Source organism: Carex rostrata, chromosome 8 (assembly GCF_964058835.1).
Source record: "Carex rostrata chromosome 8, lpCarRost1.2, whole genome shotgun sequence".
NCBI classification, from domain to species: Eukaryota; Viridiplantae; Streptophyta; class Magnoliopsida; order Poales; family Cyperaceae; genus Carex; species Carex rostrata.
In genome coordinates this window covers 14,030,979-14,050,482 of record NC_135925.1, presented here as the reverse complement: position 1 = coordinate 14,050,482, position 19,504 = coordinate 14,030,979, and the positions used below count along the sequence as shown (strand labels likewise).

Here is a 19,504-nt window from a genome sequence, read left to right as displayed (position 1 = left end):
GCGTGCATGTGCATATATAGGTATAAAATAGGAATGCCCAGCTTAATTTTACTAATTATTTCCTTTATACTTCTCCTAGAATGCAATGCAGATGATTTTTGTATTTCAAGCCTAAAGTTCCATAGGTATCTAAATACATTTTTTAAATTTATTTGAGAAGCACAATTTTTGTCTTCAAAATACTAAATAAGATCATCATTGCAATAGAAGAAGAGCAAATCTAGGCCGTTGATTCCATTGAAGTAGCTCTTTATTGTCATGATATGTCCTTTAGATCCTGATAATACTGATCTATCCATCCTTGAATAATTGCTATTTCTTGGTTCCTTTGTTGTATCAACCAATCAGGGTCTTCTTTTGTTGCAAATCTCAAGTCTAGATGATGTGCACCTGAATTTTCAAAACAAAAGCCATCTCAGTGTCTTAAAAAATTGTATATTTAACCAATATCTTTTAAAGTATTTCCGTAAAAATCTCATTTTCAAAATTATCAATTTTATGATTGAAAAGAACACCCAATATTATGCTGGTACAAAAAGGAATAGAAGTATATATATTTGTTTGTTTCTAACCTTTCTCTGTGACAAGAGCAATGATGCTAGATGATATGCTCTTCAGGACCCTGCATGATAAAGTTTGCCAAAATTTTATGTGCAAAAATAAAAGATTTTCATTTAATTTACCATGTATTCTTAAGGAAAATAAAAAAGAAAAAATTGCATACATACCCTCCTCTACTCCAAGGGTCTAGCATTCCGTTAGAGAAAATTATATTGCTCGCATACCTCTTCAGCACTTGCTCAATTCTCTGTTTTTCAAACACACACAAAGGCAAAGAAAAACAAAAAATTAGGAACAAATGTTGCATGTTGGGTTTAATTGAGACTAATTAATTGCATGAATCGGTGCTTGACCAAGTATTTGATACAACAATTTAGTAAGTTTATTTAGTGATGTGAGAGTGTAGTGAAAAGGCCTTACTAATCCCCCATACTCAGTAGTAATCCAGTGTGGTCTTGGCTTTACACCGTATGTACTATTGCACGAAATTATATCGGCTTCATAAGTAAAGTTATATGGAGGAAACATGCTTTCATTTGTTATGGTCATCGGCATAACCATCTCGGTGCACGCCTACAACAACAAAGAGAAACATACTTTCAAGATCCTTCCAATATCATATAGCCTTCAAATTAATTTTATTATAATTCTATTGAACTGTGCTGAGATTGCATATATAGGCAAAACATGATTTACCAGATAGCTGGTCCTGGCAGTGGACATTCATTTTGAAGAAACATTATCTTTGTATATTTTTAAATAAATAATTTGTACCTGCCAGCCCCACCCATCAAGGCCATGAGGGTCTGATGCATTTTCTATCTGGAAACATTTCTGATCGCCAGTGTAGTTGTAATATACATTTGCTGCTGCAATTACCATGTCTATTTTATCTGAACCCACTGGAAATCCATCAATCCTTCTGCACATCTTTTGTAAAACAAATACAGAATGAAAACATTATGAAGGTCTTAACGAATCTTGGAAGTTCACATGTGTGAATATATATATATTTACACATGCTGGTACAAAAGAAGGTTTGCTGGTACCTCTTGGATAGGGAAAGCAGGGAGAGGCTTGAGGAAATTGGCAGGCATGGGGTAATCTACCATGGCTGTGTAGGTGTATGATGACCATATCCAATCCCGAAGTGACCAAACCGATTGCACCGGCCTGTTTGTTTAAAAATATTCCAGTACATCAACACAACCAGATAATTCAATTAACAAGCTGTAATTTTTGTACTTATTTTAATTTATTATTTTACTTCGGCTTTGATTATGTAGTTGAGACATTATGCCTTTTTTCTTTTTTTCATTTGAAATTGTACATCTTACGGTAGTTAACCTCTTATATACCAAATTTTTGTTCTCTCCCAATTTCAACCAGTGACAAGATCATAAGCATAACCCTGAAGGGATACAAAAATATTTTTTTACTTTTTTTTTTTTTGAGAAAAAAAACATATTACTATGATTTTAGAACTATTAAGGTTGTATAATACTAGTGACGTTGATTATTAGATTATTTTTTACTGGAAGGACATTTGAGAAATGCTATGATTTTTTTCCCCATTTAATTATCTTTTAAACGACAAAATAAAGAGTGATGTAGAGAAAAACCAATTGTGCGAATAGTAAATCATTTCATATCTTCTCTTTGATAGGTAATATATCCAAATAAGCGCTAAAGAAGGAAGGGTTTGTGAAAAAATTAGAAGGATGTATATCTTTTGACAGCTCAAATAATTAATTAATCATTGCCTTCTGACTTCTGTAGTGGAGGCTGTCAACATTGTCCTCCAATAAATGGGGAAAGAATTTTTGATATATATAGCATGTACAAGTAGGATTGAAAACCAAGTTCTAACTAATGCATTTAATATGAAGTTGACAGGTTGGTTTGGTTTGGTTTGTACCTGATATGATATCTAACAACGACCATGATTTTTAGTAATTTATAAAACACCTCAGGCACTCTCTGCCAGGGCATTGAAAAATAAAAGACCATGTTTTTAGTTTTAAAAGGAGTCTTAATTATACTAGTGAACTGTCACAAAAAGTTCCACTTGATGCTAGTTTTGTGTAAAGATATTGACAGTGTTGTTTTGGCTTCATACAACACACGAGTCATATGCCTTTTCATTTAGACTTTGCTGTCTATGCGTTGTATGAAGCCAAAACAATGTTGTCAATACTTTACCCTGTTTTGATCATCTGGTGTTAGAATAGGTGCCATACAGAAATTGTAGTCGATTCTACAAATTGAAGTATGCATAATTTATTTTTATAATTTTTTTAACATTTCATAAGCACTTTCATCACGAGCATTCTTGATACGAAATCATGCTTGGATCAAAGATCGACGGAAATTGTCAAATTAAGTTTTCTTTGACAAGCAATTGCAATTTGATGTGAAGAACAGATATATATGTTATGACGACACAGCTTGTAAAATTAGATTTGAGGAAGGTCGTAATGTTTTAAAGTAGAACTTACTGGCAAGCCTTGAACTTTTTGCTAAGTTCCATCAAGCCTTCTGTGGTGGATCCTTTTGTAATTATCTCATCCCAGCTCCCTTTGATTACCTCAAAACAATTCATGCTTGCATCCTATCAAGAAACTAACAAAAACTTCAGTATCACGCTTGTAAAATTTCTATTTAATTAAAAACAAATTTTAATATATATATATATATATATATTTTTTCCAAATAATAAAATGGAGATATCACTTCACTAGAGTCTAGAGGTATCTTAATATTAAATGTTATATTTCATATTTGATATGAGAAAATGGTGAAATTGTTATAATGAAATGAATATATGTACCTTGAAGTCCTGGGAGACAGCATCATAAAAGCTGGACCAAGGTGTAATATTATCAAATTGAAGGATTGGTGCAGAGGATGACAGAGCTCCAATTGCCATGTGTGGATACTTTAACCTAAACCATGCTGCCAACACTAATATATGCTTCCACCAACAAGCGCTTTGTCAGTAAATTCTTCACTTTTCTCTCTCTCTCTCTGCCATTTTATCCACTTTACAAGCTTCTTTCTTTCTTTCTTTCTCAGAAATATCATTTTACTAAATAGTATATTATATATACTTGTAAAAAGTTAATTGTTTAATTCAAGAATCTATATATATATATGGGGTATTAATTAATTTTAAATAGTTTTCACCTACTACTTAACCTACAGTACATGCTAGTCAGTACTAGCTACCCTCACCCTGTCAAGTCAGATTTCTCACATGCATGTTTTGAGTAGTTTCATAGTTGAACATCCTAAAAAATAATGAATGCCTGATTTCTTACCAAGAAAAAAAAAAAAAGGTAAAAAAATAAAGAATTGACTTACTTCCTCCGTATGAACCACCAAAAACTACAACAGGAGATGCCTCAGCAGACAAGTTCTGTTTCAAGCTCCTAATTAAAATTGCATAATCTGCCAATGCTTGTGTTGATGTCAGATATCCCAATGTCTCTGCATTTTTATACGAATCATTCCCAAATGGCAACGATTCTCCATAAAACCTATGCTACAAAATTCAAAAAATAAACTATTCATTAATATGTTCTGTTTTCTTTTTATACATGGAATAGTGGAATTATACTATTCAATCATATATACAAGCACGTTATTACATAATTAATTACCTCAATGAAGATGAGTAATGCTCCAAACTTAGGCGCGATATCATACATGAACCCGGTGTTTTCGGCAAACCATTCTATGTTGCCCTCATTGCCAGTATAGACAAAGATTGGTCCATGGTGGACTGGGCCCTTGTCCCAATGCGTCGAGTTCATGAGGTACTTCTGGTAGAACAAGTTGAAAGACTTTGGTTGGAAGGTGAAATGGTCTAATTCTTGGGGGAAGTAATGGGTTGTGAAGAGGCTTTTATTTGACTGTTTGCTATTTGATGTTGCATCCTTTTGCTTTAAAGATTGCAATGGTGCCATTAGTGGTATGGGTAAAGAATTACAGATAGTTATCAAATTTGATGCACTTGTTAGTGTAACAAGGATGAGCACTAGAAGAGGAGAGCTATGCAAATCCATCTTTGGCATTTTTTTTTTTTTTTTTTGTGTGTGTGTGTGTGTGTGTGGGTTCAATTGGTTAGTGGAGAAGAAGGGAGGGGGAGGATTTATGTTATGGAGAGGATGGGTTCATTGACTTCATTCTAATAAAATATCAACCAAAGAGAAAATGAGATCTTTCTCCATTTTGTGGGGGAAATGGAGAGCAATACAGCCTAATACAATATAATCATAGGAAATATTTTTTTTTTATAAAAATAAAATGAATACAGAGTTTCTTAGTACTTGTCAAAACCTATTCTACCCGGTTATAATTCGCTAGATGCAACTAACAAATGCATTTTATGAAATATTTGAAACTACAATTTCATTTCATTTGAGAAATTATTTGCTTCAATTAACTTAAGTCAAGAATAACTTTGAGACGCATTCAAATGCTATGTATTTGTTAAATTTTGAACTCTAAAATAAAAGTTAAAAATACATACAATAACTTATCTTTAATTTAGTAACAAAAGATAATGATATTATCTGTGTGAAATGTTACCGGATTGAAACCTAAATGATAATTTTCTTGTGAATACCAGTTTGGTGGTATGATCACAACTTTTTTTTTTTTTAAAAAGGAGTTAAAATGTATTTCCATATATCATATAAAAATATTAGGAAATTGGTGCCTTCATTCACCTCCATTACTTACATTAATGGAGATGAGCCTTTAGGCATATTTTATTCCGGTAAAGCAATTCCCCAGTTTGATCATTCACCTCTTGCTCTTGGTACTTCCGGTTTCTTGGAAGATTCAACTGTTCAAGATGACAACAAAATAAGTCGTTGAGTGATCTATTCTTTTTTTTTCTATGGAGTCCGGTTTATCTGGAGCATGTAATGATTAGTGCACAAGTTTTCAACAATGTGATCAAATACGAGGTAAAGTATGGCAATTAATAAAAATATTATTCCTATAACAAATTACAAATTACAAATTCAAAACCAAATATATATTACTGAGATAATTTAAGCACTTTGATCTTTATCTTATTTTGCCAGCAATCCGCCACACTGAGTATACATAGATGACCCGCCAGTGAGGACTCGGTTCTCTCGTCTGTATTAGGGATCCTTGTACCCTGAAATTATTTCTGTAAAATGCTATTACTTTTTTCTGATATTTAGATTCGTATCATCCAATTATAATAAAAGTTTCGGCTTGTGGTCCCCCCAATAGGCCTATTTAGCGATAAATTCTCTCTTGTTATTGTTATCCAATTAAAAATGTTAGAATTTTGGTTCCTTATAGCTGTCTCTATAGGGAAATTAAACATGATTAATTTCATGAACAAATAAATATAGATATCATATTGTTTTAGGAGGCATTAATGCTAATATAGTTAAACAAATAATTTGTTTCTTTAAATGTATTAAATTTATTGACTTTATTTAATTTAAGCTCAAAATGTGTATATAATGCAAATTAAGAAGAAGGTCATTTTGTAGTAAACTTAATTTATTAATTTTCTATTATATATGCCGTTGCAAAACTGAAGATACTAGCTTCTGCTTCATGCTAGCTAGCTTGTCAATTCAATACCAACTCAGAACTCACACCACAACATACACATGAGACATGACACATCTATGATCGATCTATATATCTTTAATTTCACCGAAAGAGCTATGCCATTATATGCACGCTACTCTACGAAGATGTCCTACTTTAATTTTGAGAGAAAAATTAAATACTGTACAAGTACTGTACTACTCACTCAAAACAGATATTTATATGTCTCTCAACTCTCAAGCTTTGAGACTCTATTTTCATCAGACATTAATTATTGTACGAAACCATGGACCATTTAAAGGTGTAATTAACTCTACAATTAATGATATACAAATAATTGATTCATTTTTGTCTAGGTGGAACCTCACTTTTTAACGTAAATTAGATATATACAACCAATGAATTAAATATGGCATCTTAATTAAGCTAACCCAGTTATTTTATGAATTTAACTTTAAAACCTATCAAATTACTTCACAAATTCAAATTATTAGAACCTTTACATATCAAATTTATAATTTGTGAATTAATTTAGTGTAAAATCAAGTGATACAAAAACGATGAATAATAAATGCATTAAAATAACTTATAAATAATTATTTTTTCACCGCCTGACTTCATACTAAATTAATTTAAATATTTATTAATTTGACATATATATAAACATATCAGAAGTGAAATATAATTTGAAAACAATTCGATAGGTTATAGAGTTAAGCTCATCAAAACATTAGTGAACTTAAGAACACCCTTTTACATTATTATATTCTATAGGGTACGTTTGGATGGAAGCTATAATAGTAAAATTTGAGAATAGTAAATGAGAATAGGAAAAAAATTCTATTTTTTAGATTAGTATGAAAATGGTGCTATTCGGATTAGTAAAAATATTGTTTGGATTATATATTTGGAATAGTGAATATCTGTAACCGATAAAAAAAAGTGTTACCAAGGTGATAATTAAGAGGAAAGATATGCAAATGGAGTCTCAAACAAATTGTCACAACGTGAAAATAACAAATTGTTGGTGAAAATCCAAGAATTAATAAAGCATTTTTCTCTCTCTTTTCACACTTTCAAATAGTAGCTATTTCAACATTTACAAAGAATAGAGAATAGCGATTATATATTCTCATTATTCCGAATAGCAAATTAAAATGTTATTTGGATGCATATTGCTATTCCGAATAGCCTCTATTCTCGAATAGCTCCCTATTCTAGCTATTCTCACCTCATCCAAATATACCCTATATAAATCGTATGATCTAAAATGAAAGATTCTCCTGTAAATGACATATTTGATAAAAGTTTGAATTTGATGTCCATCAGAATCAAATTTGGATTTGATGGATCTCAAATTTGGATTTCATTCTTCAGATGTGCATCAGAAGTTCGATGACAATAGAAAAGAACCAAACTGTACACGCACGCCGTTGAAAAAAATATAGATAGGAACTTTATAGTGATCGCACTGGTCCACATATATATATATGACTGCAACACCCAACATATATAGGAGATAAAAGAGTAGCACAATGCTGTACGTGTCCCATTCGAAAATTTATTTCCCTGCTCATGAAATGATTCATTGTGCATGAAATGATGTTCAACTTGAATCGGTAAGTCGGTACGTCTAACCTACAATTTTGCCTCACACGGCAACAGATATTGGTTACGTGTTGTGATTTTGGACGGCGGTTCCATGAGTAGAGATATAAAAAAGTTACGGTATGACTTGATATTGGTTACGTATTGTGATTTGCGTGTTTTGTGATGTGAAAATTTATTAAAAAAATTGATATGGCACGGCACGGCACGCAAAAGATCTTATCATACTATATATGATACATATATAGTCACACCGAATTACGTGTAATTATAACAGTTAGATCTTGATCGAATTGTGAATTTTGAATAAACTATCCTAAATTATGAAAAAAAAAATTAGACGTGTGTGATTAAAAGTGTGGACCTTGACTGTTTATGTTTGGAGACGTCACGTGTGGTCACAGCGTGATTAATGTGTCGTGACCATCTTTCTAAATTTGATCACGACACATGATTCAAATTACAACATGACATGTGGCTCAAGTTACGGCGTAACTAATCACAGCACAACAAAGTCTAAATATGCAGGAATTTAGTTCAAGTTACGGTATCTAAATTATAGCACGGCATGCGACTCAAGTTACGGCATAACTGGTATTCAATCAAAGTTGTTCGACCTGCATCAATATTTGTTCATATTAAATGCGCTCAAATCTTGAAGCCATCAGCACTAATCTTGATGCAAATTGAATGATTCCAATCAGACATCAGACCAAACTTAGTCCAATATCCATCAGACCGTTCCGATTCCAACTTGGTTTTGTACTTCTGTCGGCAAATTTAGAGAGTTGAGTAAATGTTATTTTTACATTTATAGATTTAAAATTCAAATAAAAAATCTCTTATAAATATTAAATAATTCAGTTGATTTTTCAACATTTACTTAAAAAAAAACCGATGGTTCGGCATTGTGTATTATAATCATCATCAAACCAAATTTGGTTGCTTGCACAACTTTTCTTTGTAAGTCAATCATTTAGCACAATAAGATCAATAAAAGTTGGGGACGTGATATGAGTATCTGCATTCTCATCCCCTCATTATCTTCTTAATTTTATTTGTTCAATCTCATTCACATTTCTCATGATCTATAATAAATTTTGCGAATCTAAAACCACGAACGTCTTCTACGTAATTTTATCTTTCAAATGAGATCCATGATGACATACTTTCGAGCTCGTCATCACACAAGTATTTATACCTCTTCATTTAAGTATTTATATCTAGTATTTTTCACATATGATACTGCTGACATTTAAAAGTATTAATATCAAGTATTACAAGTATTTATACCTATGCACGGAAGTATTTATACCTATGTGGTCAACTATTTTTGTTAGAGAAAGGTTGACGCAGGGACAATTAGGGAAATGTGATGCGGAGATGCGGGGTCCACGATTAGGGATAAAATACTTACAAGTATAGGTATAAATACTTGTACGATGAGGTATAAATACTTGCACAATGAGGTATAAATACTTGTGTGATGATGAATCCGAAAGTACGTCATTATGGATCTCATTTGAAAGATAAAATTGCTTAGAATACGTTCATGGTTTTAGATTCGCAAAATTCCTCATAGAATGTGAGAAATGTGGAAAATATTGAAAAAAAAACCCACATCTAAAAACATGTATGATTCTTCTCCCATGTAGTTTGAGTGATTCCTCTATATAGTTATATCAAGTTAGACATGCAAGTATTAATATCTTAATTTGCAAGTATTAATTTATTATCTTCCAAGTATTTATACTCATGAATTTAATTAAACTTGGAAGATCACAGTATTGTGAATAAATTTAATTAAACTAGTTAGTTAAGTTAGTTTATGGAAAGTTAAAATATGTTTAAAAGATGGGATTACAATGCGAGTATTGAAGTGTGGAGATTAAAATAATTGTTCTAAAAGTTGAGAATAAGAAAACTAAAAAATGATCCCTTTTCAGCGAACCTGAAAAATTGGCCATCTCACACATAAATATAATTCCTCCCGATCTTTTCTTTAATCCGACCCAGTTCATATCCATATAACTTTTCTTAACATTTGCAAATTACAATCATGCGTTCTGGGCCTTGTGGCCTGTTATGTAGGCCCAAGTTCTGGTTCAACAAATTACAAAAGTTGTTCGGAACATTCTGCAAGTTTCCACAGTATTCTTTCTTTTCTCGTTATGTCTGTACCGTTTGACGAAAAAGTTACTCTTATACCCTCTCTAAAGTTCATATTTTAACTGACAGACCATCAGCGCAAAAGTACAATTAGATCCGGTGAAATTTTGAAATAGTTTTCTTTGTTGTGAACCAACCCTATTTTTATTATAATTTTGATGATAAATTGCGCTAATGTTTGCTATCTGGAGATCGCAATTTTTTTTAAAAAAAGAGAGAGTAAAATTCAGGGTTGATTTGTAAATTAAACCTTTCCAGAGTTATATTTGCAAAGCATCCTTGTCCTTCTTGCTTCTTCTACGGTCTACACCTATTTCTCAGTGCTTTCTGCGCAAGACACACTGATAAACCTCTGTTCCACTTCTCTCTCTCTCCATATGGCTTCTTCGGCCACTGCGAAGCGGCTCGCAAGATCAGCATACGCCTACATAGAGGCGGCGCGCCGAAGCGGAGCGGCTCAGCATCACACACTCCGAGCTCTTTCCTCCGCCACTGTTCATCCTCTCCTTGAAAGCGCCACCTCCTTTTCCTCCGCTGAGAAAATTCATTTCGGAGTACGAGTTGCTTTGAGAGGAAACACACTTCTCTCCTCTCGCCATTTCCATGCCACCATTCCCTCCCGTTATAGTTATGGCGCCTCCTCCTCCTCTCAGGTTTTATAAACCTCACCTTCTCTATGACTATGTTTTTGCATTGAATAATTCCGCTTCTACCCTGAATAACATCAAAATATCATCTTTATGCATGCACTTCTCTGAGACTTAGTGCCTATAGCACATAGTCTCCTCTGGTAACTATATTAGAAACATTGCAGGATGAGGTGATATATATTTGACTAAATTGGAAGGGTACGCATGAAATTGTTATAAATGGTGAAACATGTTTGAAGTTTAATTATCTACTACACTTTCAGATCTCCCCCTCAGACTTTACTGAGATGGCATGGGAGGGGATTGCTGGTGCAGTTGAGGCGGCACGGACCAGCAAACAGCAGGTGGTACAATCTGAGCATTTAATGAAAGCCCTTTTAGAACAGAAAGATGGCTTGGCGCGAAGAATTTTTACCAAGGCTGGAGTCGACAACACATCGGTTTTACAAGCCACAGATGACTTCATCTCCAGGCAACCTAAGGTATTCATTGTACTGTGGTTTCATGTTTTGCTGCTTGCATTTACTTTAAGTTGCTGTAGAGGATGCATGGTAAAAAATTTCCCAAGTTACTTGTCCTGAATAGGAATATAAAATAAAGTGTTTGAAAAGAAGGAATCAAACAACCCTTGAGATGAAAGGATGTGAAATTTTTTACTGATTCTTGAAATAATAAATCAAATGACCCCTCAAAAGCCTACCATAGTAATCCAAATAAAAAGAACAAAAAAAATGAATTTAGAAAAAGAAGCCAAAGGTTTTGCCTTTTACCTTTTTCTTTTGTTTGTTTGGCCAAAAAAAATGAAAAACGTATGAATGGGAACTTAAAAAATAATGAGAAACTAATTAGGAACAAGAGAAAACTTTCCCTGAAAAAAAGAGGACGTAAGAACAGCCGAAGCAATTAGGAAACATGCCAGAGAGGTTACATCAGTCAGTTCTCATTAGGGAACTATTAGGATTTCATTTTATTCATATTTTACTTTAAATTTGCAGGTGTCTGGGGACACGAGCGGACCTGTAGTGGGCCAGAGTCTAGTGTCAATTTTTGACAGTGCAAAGAAGTACAAAAAGGAGTTCAATGATGATTTTGTGTCAGTTGAACACTTTCTGCTAGCTTTTACTTCTGACAAAAGATTTGGCCAACAATTGTTGAAGGACCTACAATTAGATGAGAACAAATTGAAGGAAGCTGTCAAAGCCGTAAGAGGAAATCAACGAGTCACTGATCAGAGTATGGCCTCAAATTTTAACATTATTTTTGTTTGTCAGTTGTCACAGGACTGTACATACATTTATCTGTTCAGTGGTTGATCTTTATATTCATAAACTGTGTTATCCGATGATGATATATAACATCATTCTAAGATGTTACGGAAAGTCCCTATACCTAATCCACAGAAAATCTGTGAGGCTGTGATTTGATTGCCGCTGCTCACTTTTAACCTCTGCGTCGCATGTGCAAACAACACTAATCTAATCGAAAATATCAACCTGCAAGTTATAATAAAGCCTTTCCTTTTTGTTTGTATTTTTCGATTAGTTACCTATTTTTATCACTCTACAGACCTGGTTTGAATAAAAGAAAGAAAAACGTGAGCTCATTGCAGTCTAGTATACTGGCATCTTCTTAGGAGGGCTTGTGATGCTATCCATTTACATTTCACTAAATTGTATTGTTTGATAGATCCTGAGGGAAAGTATCAGGCACTGGAGAAGTATGGCATTGACCTGACAGAGCAAGCAAGGCGAGGCAAATTAGACCCTGTCATAGGCCGGGATGATGAGATAAGGCGTTGCATTCAAATACTTTGTAGGAGAACCAAAAATAATCCTGTTATTATTGGCGAGCCTGGTGTTGGAAAAACAGCAATTGTGGAAGGGTATTGCTATTTTTTTTTAGTCTGTAGCATTGATAATTATACGATGGTGCCCATAACAACTATTACCATCATGCACCTTTTCTAATTAATGCATTAATGCACAAGCATCTAAATCCAGCAGCAACCTTTATAACCCACCCCCCAACTGACCCTAAACATCCCAGTTCTGTCCTGCAATCACCAAAACAAAATTAATAAGAATAAAAAGATAACTAAATAAAAAGGAAGGAAAATATTAGAGTTAAAAGTACGTTTCTGGGTTGGTTTTACTTGATGTTTCTTTTGTATCAGTAGAGGTATATGTTTCGTTAATATGCTTGTGATATGAATTTTCAGGCTAGCTCAAAGAATTGTTCGAGGTGATGTTCCTGAACCTTTGCAAAACAGGAAGGTATGTTTCATCATTTCTTTCTTGTTTGGTTGTACTTTATCATTTTACATCCTCTCTCTTTCTCCTTTTAGTGTGTCTGTAATCATCTCTTTTCACAAGCATAACAATTCATTGTTGATAAAATGATTTAAATTAATAATGTGCGCAGCTAATATCACTGGATATGGGTGCTCTACTTGCGGGAGCCAAGTTTCGTGGTGATTTTGAGGAAAGGCTGAAAGCAGTCCTAAAAGAAGTGACTTCCTCCAATGGGCAGTTCGTTTTGTTCATTGATGAAATACATACAGTTGTTGGTGCAGGTTCGTTCATTGTGTGAGTTACCATGTATGTTGTCAGTACAGTACCGGGATCCCATCCAGTACTGAACTGGAAAAATGTTTTTCCATTTTTCACCATATCCTTTTTTTTTCCGTTCTTGGTCATGATCCACCAAGTTGAGAATAAGTTGGATATAGGGATTTGATTGAACATTTCAAGCTGAAATGAGCAATTGAGGGCTTGTTGAGGGAAAGTGGTGCCATGCTGTTCGGGCAAATACTGCACTCAAAGGCTGTTAGATGTTTCTTCAGAATTCGAGACTTTCACTTAATATGTTATTCTCAGTTTTTGTAAACTGTTTTCACCCAGCCAAATTAGCTAACCCAATGTGTAATTAGGTGCGGCTGGAGGTGCAATGGATGCGAGCAACTTGCTGAAGCCGATGCTGGGCCGAGGTGAACTGAGGTGCATAGGTGCAACCACTCTTAATGAGTACCGCAAGTACATTGAGAAGGATGCAGCATTGGAGCGGCGGTTCCAGCAGGTGTACTGCAGCCAACCAGCAGTTGAAGATACCATTTCGATTTTGCGAGGCTTGCGTGAAAGGTACGAATTGCACCATGGGGTTAAGATATCAGACGGTGCTCTTGTTGCTGCTGCTGTGCTGTCAGCTCGGTACATAACCGATCGGTTCTTGCCTGACAAAGGTATGTTGTTAGGTTAATGGAAAAAATGATTTTTTTTTTTTCCTTCTATTTGCTATCTTCTTATTTTATACTTTCTGTTTGTCGGTAATTTGATCAGCTTGTGTACCGGTATTGTCTTTGTGAGCTATTGTTTTACCACTTTCTAATGCCTGTTTATGTTTTGGGTTTATGTTGTTATGATTATTGTTTACCACTTCTTATTTTTCTGAGGTTAGATTGGGTAACCGAGGACAAGTGAGGGTTAGTTGATACTGAATTGCACGATTTAGGTGTCATTGAGGCTCAATTCTCCACTACCACTGCATGATACTTTTGCCCAAATCAACAGATACTGGAGGTGGATTGGGTCTTATTGAATGTCATAAGGAGCCTGTACCTGTGCCATGCAACCAAAGTGATAATTTAAGAAACATTTTGACATTGCAAAGTTCATCTATTGTCTTGTAGCTATTGATCTTGTGGATGAATCTGCTGCCAAGCTGAAGATGGAGATAACTTCGAAACCGATCGAGCTTGATGAGGTTGACAGATCAATTCTCAAGCTAGAAATGGAGAAGCTCTCATTGAAAAATGAGACCGATAAGGCCTCAAAAGAACGGCTTGGAAAAATAGAATCTGAGCTGGCATCTCTGAAAGAAAAACAAAAGGACCTATCAGAGTTTTGGGAGCTTGAGAAGTCGCTCATGACCCGAATCAGATCCATCAAGGAAGAGGTTAGTACCTTCTCCTTTTGCAGTACAGAGTATATCTGGGAGACTGGCACGTATGCAACTCTTTTTTATTTTTTTCTCCTTTATTTTAAATTTTTTCCTTATAAAATTCAATTTTCTTTTTAGTTTCCAAGTCTCTTTTTTCTGATAGTTCGCTTCAATTTTTTTGTCTTCTTTGTTGATGCTAATAGTTCTTATTAGAACTCTAATGTAGTATTTTGTTTGTTGTCAATCCGTCAAAGGTAATTATTTGCTACTAAATTGATGTAATGATGCATATGAGACAAGGTTCTTGGGCAATACTTATTTTATGTGATGCTAGTCACTGCATTTCTGGTTGATTGCTTATTAAGATAAAAGCACTGCATGCATCTAAAACTACCTCTTCTAATACATATTTTAGTTGCTTCATATGGGCATGAGTTTAAGGCTGTTACTTTACATTTTTACATTGGTTGAGTGACTATGATCTGCTTTTTACAATTTCTGTGTGGGCAGAGCGCACCCCTTTTTTTTTCAGTGAGTGTTGGTGACAGGTGCCAGAATTTAGAATTTAGAATATATAGGGAACTGACTTGGACTTCTAAATTATATGGATGAAGAAATGAACAATATGTAGGGGATCATTTATGTATTTCTCTTATCAAGAGCAATTCAATTAAACAATAAATACTTGGTTGAATACCACCATTTCTTTTTGTGGATGTAGCATATTAACCCATATTTTAAAAGTCATATATTCTAGTCTAAGGAATTTAGATAATAATTATTCTAATGCCTAGGAAACATTTTAATTTTGATAGATTGACCGAGTCAATCTAGAAATTGAAGCAGCAGAGCGAGAGTATGATCTAAACCGAGCTGCCGAGCTCAAATATGGCACTCTACTATCCCTCCAAAGGCAACTTGAAGAAGCTGAGAAAAAGCTCGATGAGTTTCAGAAATCGGGAAAATCAATGCTCCGAGAAGAAGTAACCGACCTTGACATAGCTGAGATCGTCAGCAAGTGGACCGGCATCCCCGTTTCAAATCTCCAACAATCAGAACGTGAAAAGCTGCTTTTGCTGGAGGATGTGCTCCACAAGCGAGTGATTGGTCAAGATTTGGCCGTCATATCAGTTGCCAACGCAATCAGAAGATCTAGAGCTGGCCTCTCTGATCCCAACCGTCCGATTGCAAGTTTCATGTTTATGGGGCCCACTGGTGTTGGCAAAACTGAGCTTGCTAAGGCCCTTGCATCATTCCTTTTTGATACCGAAAATGCCCTCATAAGGATGGACATGAGCGAGTACATGGAGAAGCATGCCGTTTCTCGCTTAGTGGGGGCCCCACCGGGCTATGTCGGGTACGAAGAAGGGGGACAGTTAACAGAGGCTGTCAGAAGGCGTCCTTACTCCGTTGTCTTATTTGATGAGCTAGAGAAGGCACACCATGATGTGTTTAATATTCTATTGCAATTGTTAGATGATGGTAGGATAACTGACTCGTTAGGCCGTACAGTCAGTTTTACCAACTGTGTTATCATCATGACTTCTAATATCGGGTCGGGTTTAATTCTGGATACACTGAGGAATACCGAAGATACAAAGGAGGCGGTTTATGAAATTATGAAGAAGCAGGTGGTTGATATTGCAAGGCAGACTTTTAGGCCGGAGTTTATGAATAGGATCGATGAGTATATTGTTTTCCAGCCATTGGATGTGAAAGAGATCACCAAGATTGTGGAGTTACAGGTAAATTTTGTTTTAAATTTTCTTATATGCCCTGCAAAAATAAAAATAAGTAGTATGTACCTACAAAGCAAGAAATATCACATTTTCCCTACAAATTGTGGAACATGTCAAAATTAATCTCTTTTCTTGGTTATTCTCTCTTAGATTTGGTGTGGTACAGTTGAGGTTGGTTAATACAAATTCGGACCAGGAGCATGAAATTTCATTTCTCTGCTTTATTTAACTGTTTTATACCATTTAGGACCATTTTTAATTATTTATCCAAAATGATGCATGGGTTGACTTAACATAAGCTAGTAAAGTTTGGCTAAATTTTGGTCCCTTCAGGAGATAAAGCTGTGAGGTGACCGAATTGGGATTTTGATTGTTAATTAATTGACTAGAGACTCAGTTTTAATTATATTTTCTATATCATGGTTGGGATTACTGTTTACTGTGAACAGCTGGTTGTCGAGTTTCAAGTATTCTAAACATTTTAGTTAAAATCTCAGCAATTCTTCAATTTTAAGGATCACAGCTGCAGGGATGCATTTTTTCAAGAAATGAAGAAAATACAGTTATAATTGTTACTGCTCCTTGGTCCAATCTTGATACTTGTCTTAAAAAAAACTCTTAACAAAGCAACCACATTTGTTTAATTTATTTTGCAGCTGAATCGGGTGAGAGATAGGTTGAGGCAGAAGAAAATCCATCTCCACTACACTAGTGAAGCAGTCAAGTTATTGGGATCTCTCGGGTTTGATCCCAACTTTGGTGCTCGACCCGTTAAGAGGGTGATTCAACAAATGGTTGAGAATGAAGTGGCAGTTGGTGTGTTACGAGGTGATTTCAAGGAAGATGACTCAATCCTACTGGATGTGTTGTCACATCAGAAAAAAATTGAAATCAGAAAAATAGACAGCAATGCAGATGCTGACAGGCAGATGGTGGCAAATGATTAGTTCTATGATGCTGGTGTATTGTATGTGGGATGTCATGTTTTTTGTTTTCACTCTTTTTTTAAAATAAGAAAGGTGATGGTATTGTTGTAGATGTATAACTTTCTGAGGGCTGACGTGTGTAGCTTCTTTCTTTCTTGTTCCTTGTAAGTTGTAACAATAGGTCATGTTCTTTTTCTTTTCAATTGGGGGAGAAATCCAGTAAGAACTTGGCATTCTTGCTTCCAGTGTAGTTGGGTTTCTTTCCAAAAGATGTACATTATTTGTCTTTCTTTGAAAAAAGCACCCCTGAGTTTTTGTATATTAAATAATGTCTATACTGTGATACATGAGGAATTATACAAAGTATACACTGCAACATATGTGGATTCCAATGGCATTGAATCTCATCAGACATTCAGCATTATTTGAAAAAATAAAATTGTCAGACTGAATTTGGCTTAATTTGTAAATTACCTGATCACTGCAGATTATTACCTGTCAAAATTAATCAAAATTTCATATAAATCTGGTTTGATCAAAATTGAGCTCTACTTTTTGCTGTTTTGATTTGTTTTGGCTAAATTTGTGTCTTATTGCAGAATAAGGGTAATCAGAATTGAAATTGAGAAAATTTGAGACAACCTACGCAATTCAGTGTAGGTTTGTGAGGTTGCAAGTTGCAACTATAGTTGTGCATCAATTTTCGGGTTGAATTTAATTGAAAGGTTAGTATGAGACTTTTACCTGATTTCCCAATTGTGGGTTGTACTGGCCGCTTTGTTAATTTAAGACCTGCTACCTTGTTTATCCCTTGATTCAAGAATCGGTACCTGTTTGTACTTGTTTATCCATTGATTTGAAAATTTTGATGCACAGACATAGGTTTGATGTTATTTTTTTTCTAAGATACGTGATCTATGAACAAGATTTGTAACTGCAGAGACACAAAATAGTGGCATAGACTAGTTCAAGAATGCAAGTGATGGAAGATAACAAAAGGAACACAAATAGCATGACAAGATGGTATAGAAATGCCGATTTAGGAATGTAGGGATGCTACGAATAACTCCAGAAATTAATGTCTCTGAATGTATCTTCTTATGAATTTTGTAATCGGGAAAGTTTTGGAGCGCTATGTTGTAAATTAGGTGTAAAATATTTTTTGTGTTGGTACAGAAGATATGTAGTTCGTACAAGAGGAAAAGAATTTAGTGATGAATGTAGTAATTTTTTTATTATTTTATATGATACATAGATGCAGCAATACATGGATGCAGCAGGGAAGAAAATAATGTTCTTGAAAATGTAATTATATTGTTGGAGGATTGTATATATTTCATGTGTTGTGCCAAATTTTTTGGGTTGGAGTTGACGTTTTTCATGTGCATTGTGTGCTTGAAAATAATATCGTTGAATTACAAAGTTTCAAATCTGGAAATTGTTGAAAGATGTTAACACTGTATCATCTTTCACGATACATGCCATGTCTATTGTCAAATTCCATGCAAAAACAAATATGAACCTTCTTATTTATATGCCAATTCAAGGTTTGTAAAGGCTTGCAACATAAAACACAACCACAAGAAATGACATTACATTCATCACAGATTTAGAACCGAAAATGAACACAACAATAAAAGTACGAGGAAAAGGCGACACCTTTACATTCATTACAAGAACTGGCATTACATGACATTCTCCAACCTGTTAAGAAGAAAAGGTAAAACGGAAACTACTGTAATAGTAAAAAGACATTTTAGATCAAGCATTGCATTCATCTCAGATTTAGAGAAATCATTAACAACAACAGTTAAACCGATTGAAAAATCAGATTAAAAATCAGCAATAGTAACAGTTCATCAAAACTTTCAAGTTTCATCTACCGACAAACCACCACTTCATCTATTTCCAAATCATTCGTTCCAACTTCGTAAAATCATCCATTTATCTGCAAATAAATAGGTTATTTATTGTTAGTAATCGATTGAGTATAGGTGACAATTTAACATTAACGTTAACTTAAGACTTAATTGCAATGACATATTGACATGGGGCTTCCTTTGCATGAGGTGTACATACTAGATAGTGGTATGAGAGTTATTCAGACCTAGTACCATACTTATGAAACACACTCAATAGGAACCCTTCTAGTTAACAGAAGCAATACTCCTCACACAATATTTGCACATCCATCTCCAATCTTGATACTGTACACTGGAGATGGACTACATCTGGTATATTCACAGTACATTCAATGTACTAATGGTTAGATTATGAAGGTATTAAGAACAACACCTATACAACCCTG

The 19,504-nt window shown here is 34.4% G+C and overlaps 2 protein-coding genes across 2 annotated transcripts; one reads left to right on the top strand and one right to left on the bottom strand.

Annotated features, from left to right (window-relative positions):
• Positions 1-52: 52 nt before the first annotated feature.
• On the bottom strand, positions 53-4,718 carry LOC144558697 (alpha/beta-Hydrolases superfamily protein). Its single transcript, XM_078307543.1, has 10 exons — positions 4,224-4,718; positions 3,925-4,105; positions 3,392-3,525; positions 3,060-3,172; positions 1,611-1,734; positions 1,336-1,491; positions 982-1,134; positions 729-808; positions 573-622; positions 53-390 (listed from the first exon to the last, which is right to left on the bottom strand). Exons 1-10 carry the CDS (start codon positions 4,635-4,637, stop codon positions 257-259), a joined length of 1,539 nt encoding a protein of 512 aa, XP_078163669.1. The 5' UTR covers positions 4,638-4,718; the 3' UTR covers positions 53-256.
• A 5,515-nt stretch (positions 4,719-10,233) lies between these two features.
• On the top strand, positions 10,234-17,513 carry LOC144558695 (chaperone protein ClpB3, mitochondrial-like). Its single transcript, XM_078307540.1, has 10 exons — positions 10,234-10,598; positions 10,859-11,077; positions 11,591-11,828; positions 12,282-12,477; positions 12,814-12,868; positions 13,017-13,167; positions 13,525-13,833; positions 14,281-14,546; positions 15,347-16,276; positions 16,927-17,513. The coding sequence occupies exons 1-10, from the start codon at positions 10,323-10,325 to the stop codon at positions 17,215-17,217; spliced, it is 2,931 nt and encodes a 976-aa protein (XP_078163666.1). The 5' UTR covers positions 10,234-10,322; the 3' UTR covers positions 17,218-17,513.
• The last annotated feature ends 1,991 nt before the right edge of the window (positions 17,514-19,504 follow it).

What these genes read in the sequence shown, in the direction of transcription:
- LOC144558697 (XM_078307543.1), bottom strand. Translation starts at nt 4,637, where the DNA reads ATGCCAAAGATGGATTTGCATAGCTCTCCTCTTCTAGTGCTCATCCTT. An exon ending in CATTACTCATCTTCATTGAG is followed by an intron (nt 4,106 to 4,223) that starts GTAATTAATTAT and finishes TGAATTTTGTAG; the next exon opens with CATAGGTTTTATGGAGAATC. An exon ending in CTGCTTTCCCTATCCAAGAG is followed by an intron (nt 1,492 to 1,610) that starts GTACCAGCAAAC and finishes GTTTTACAAAAG; the next exon opens with ATGTGCAGAAGGATTGATGG.
- LOC144558695 (XM_078307540.1), top strand. Translation starts at nt 10,323, where the DNA reads ATGGCTTCTTCGGCCACTGCGAAGCGGCTCGCAAGATCAGCATACGCC. An exon ending in TCGGTTCTTGCCTGACAAAG is followed by an intron (nt 13,834 to 14,280) that starts GTATGTTGTTAG and finishes ATTGTCTTGTAG; the next exon opens with CTATTGATCTTGTGGATGAA. An exon ending in CCAAGATTGTGGAGTTACAG is followed by an intron (nt 16,277 to 16,926) that starts GTAAATTTTGTT and finishes TTTATTTTGCAG; the next exon opens with CTGAATCGGGTGAGAGATAG.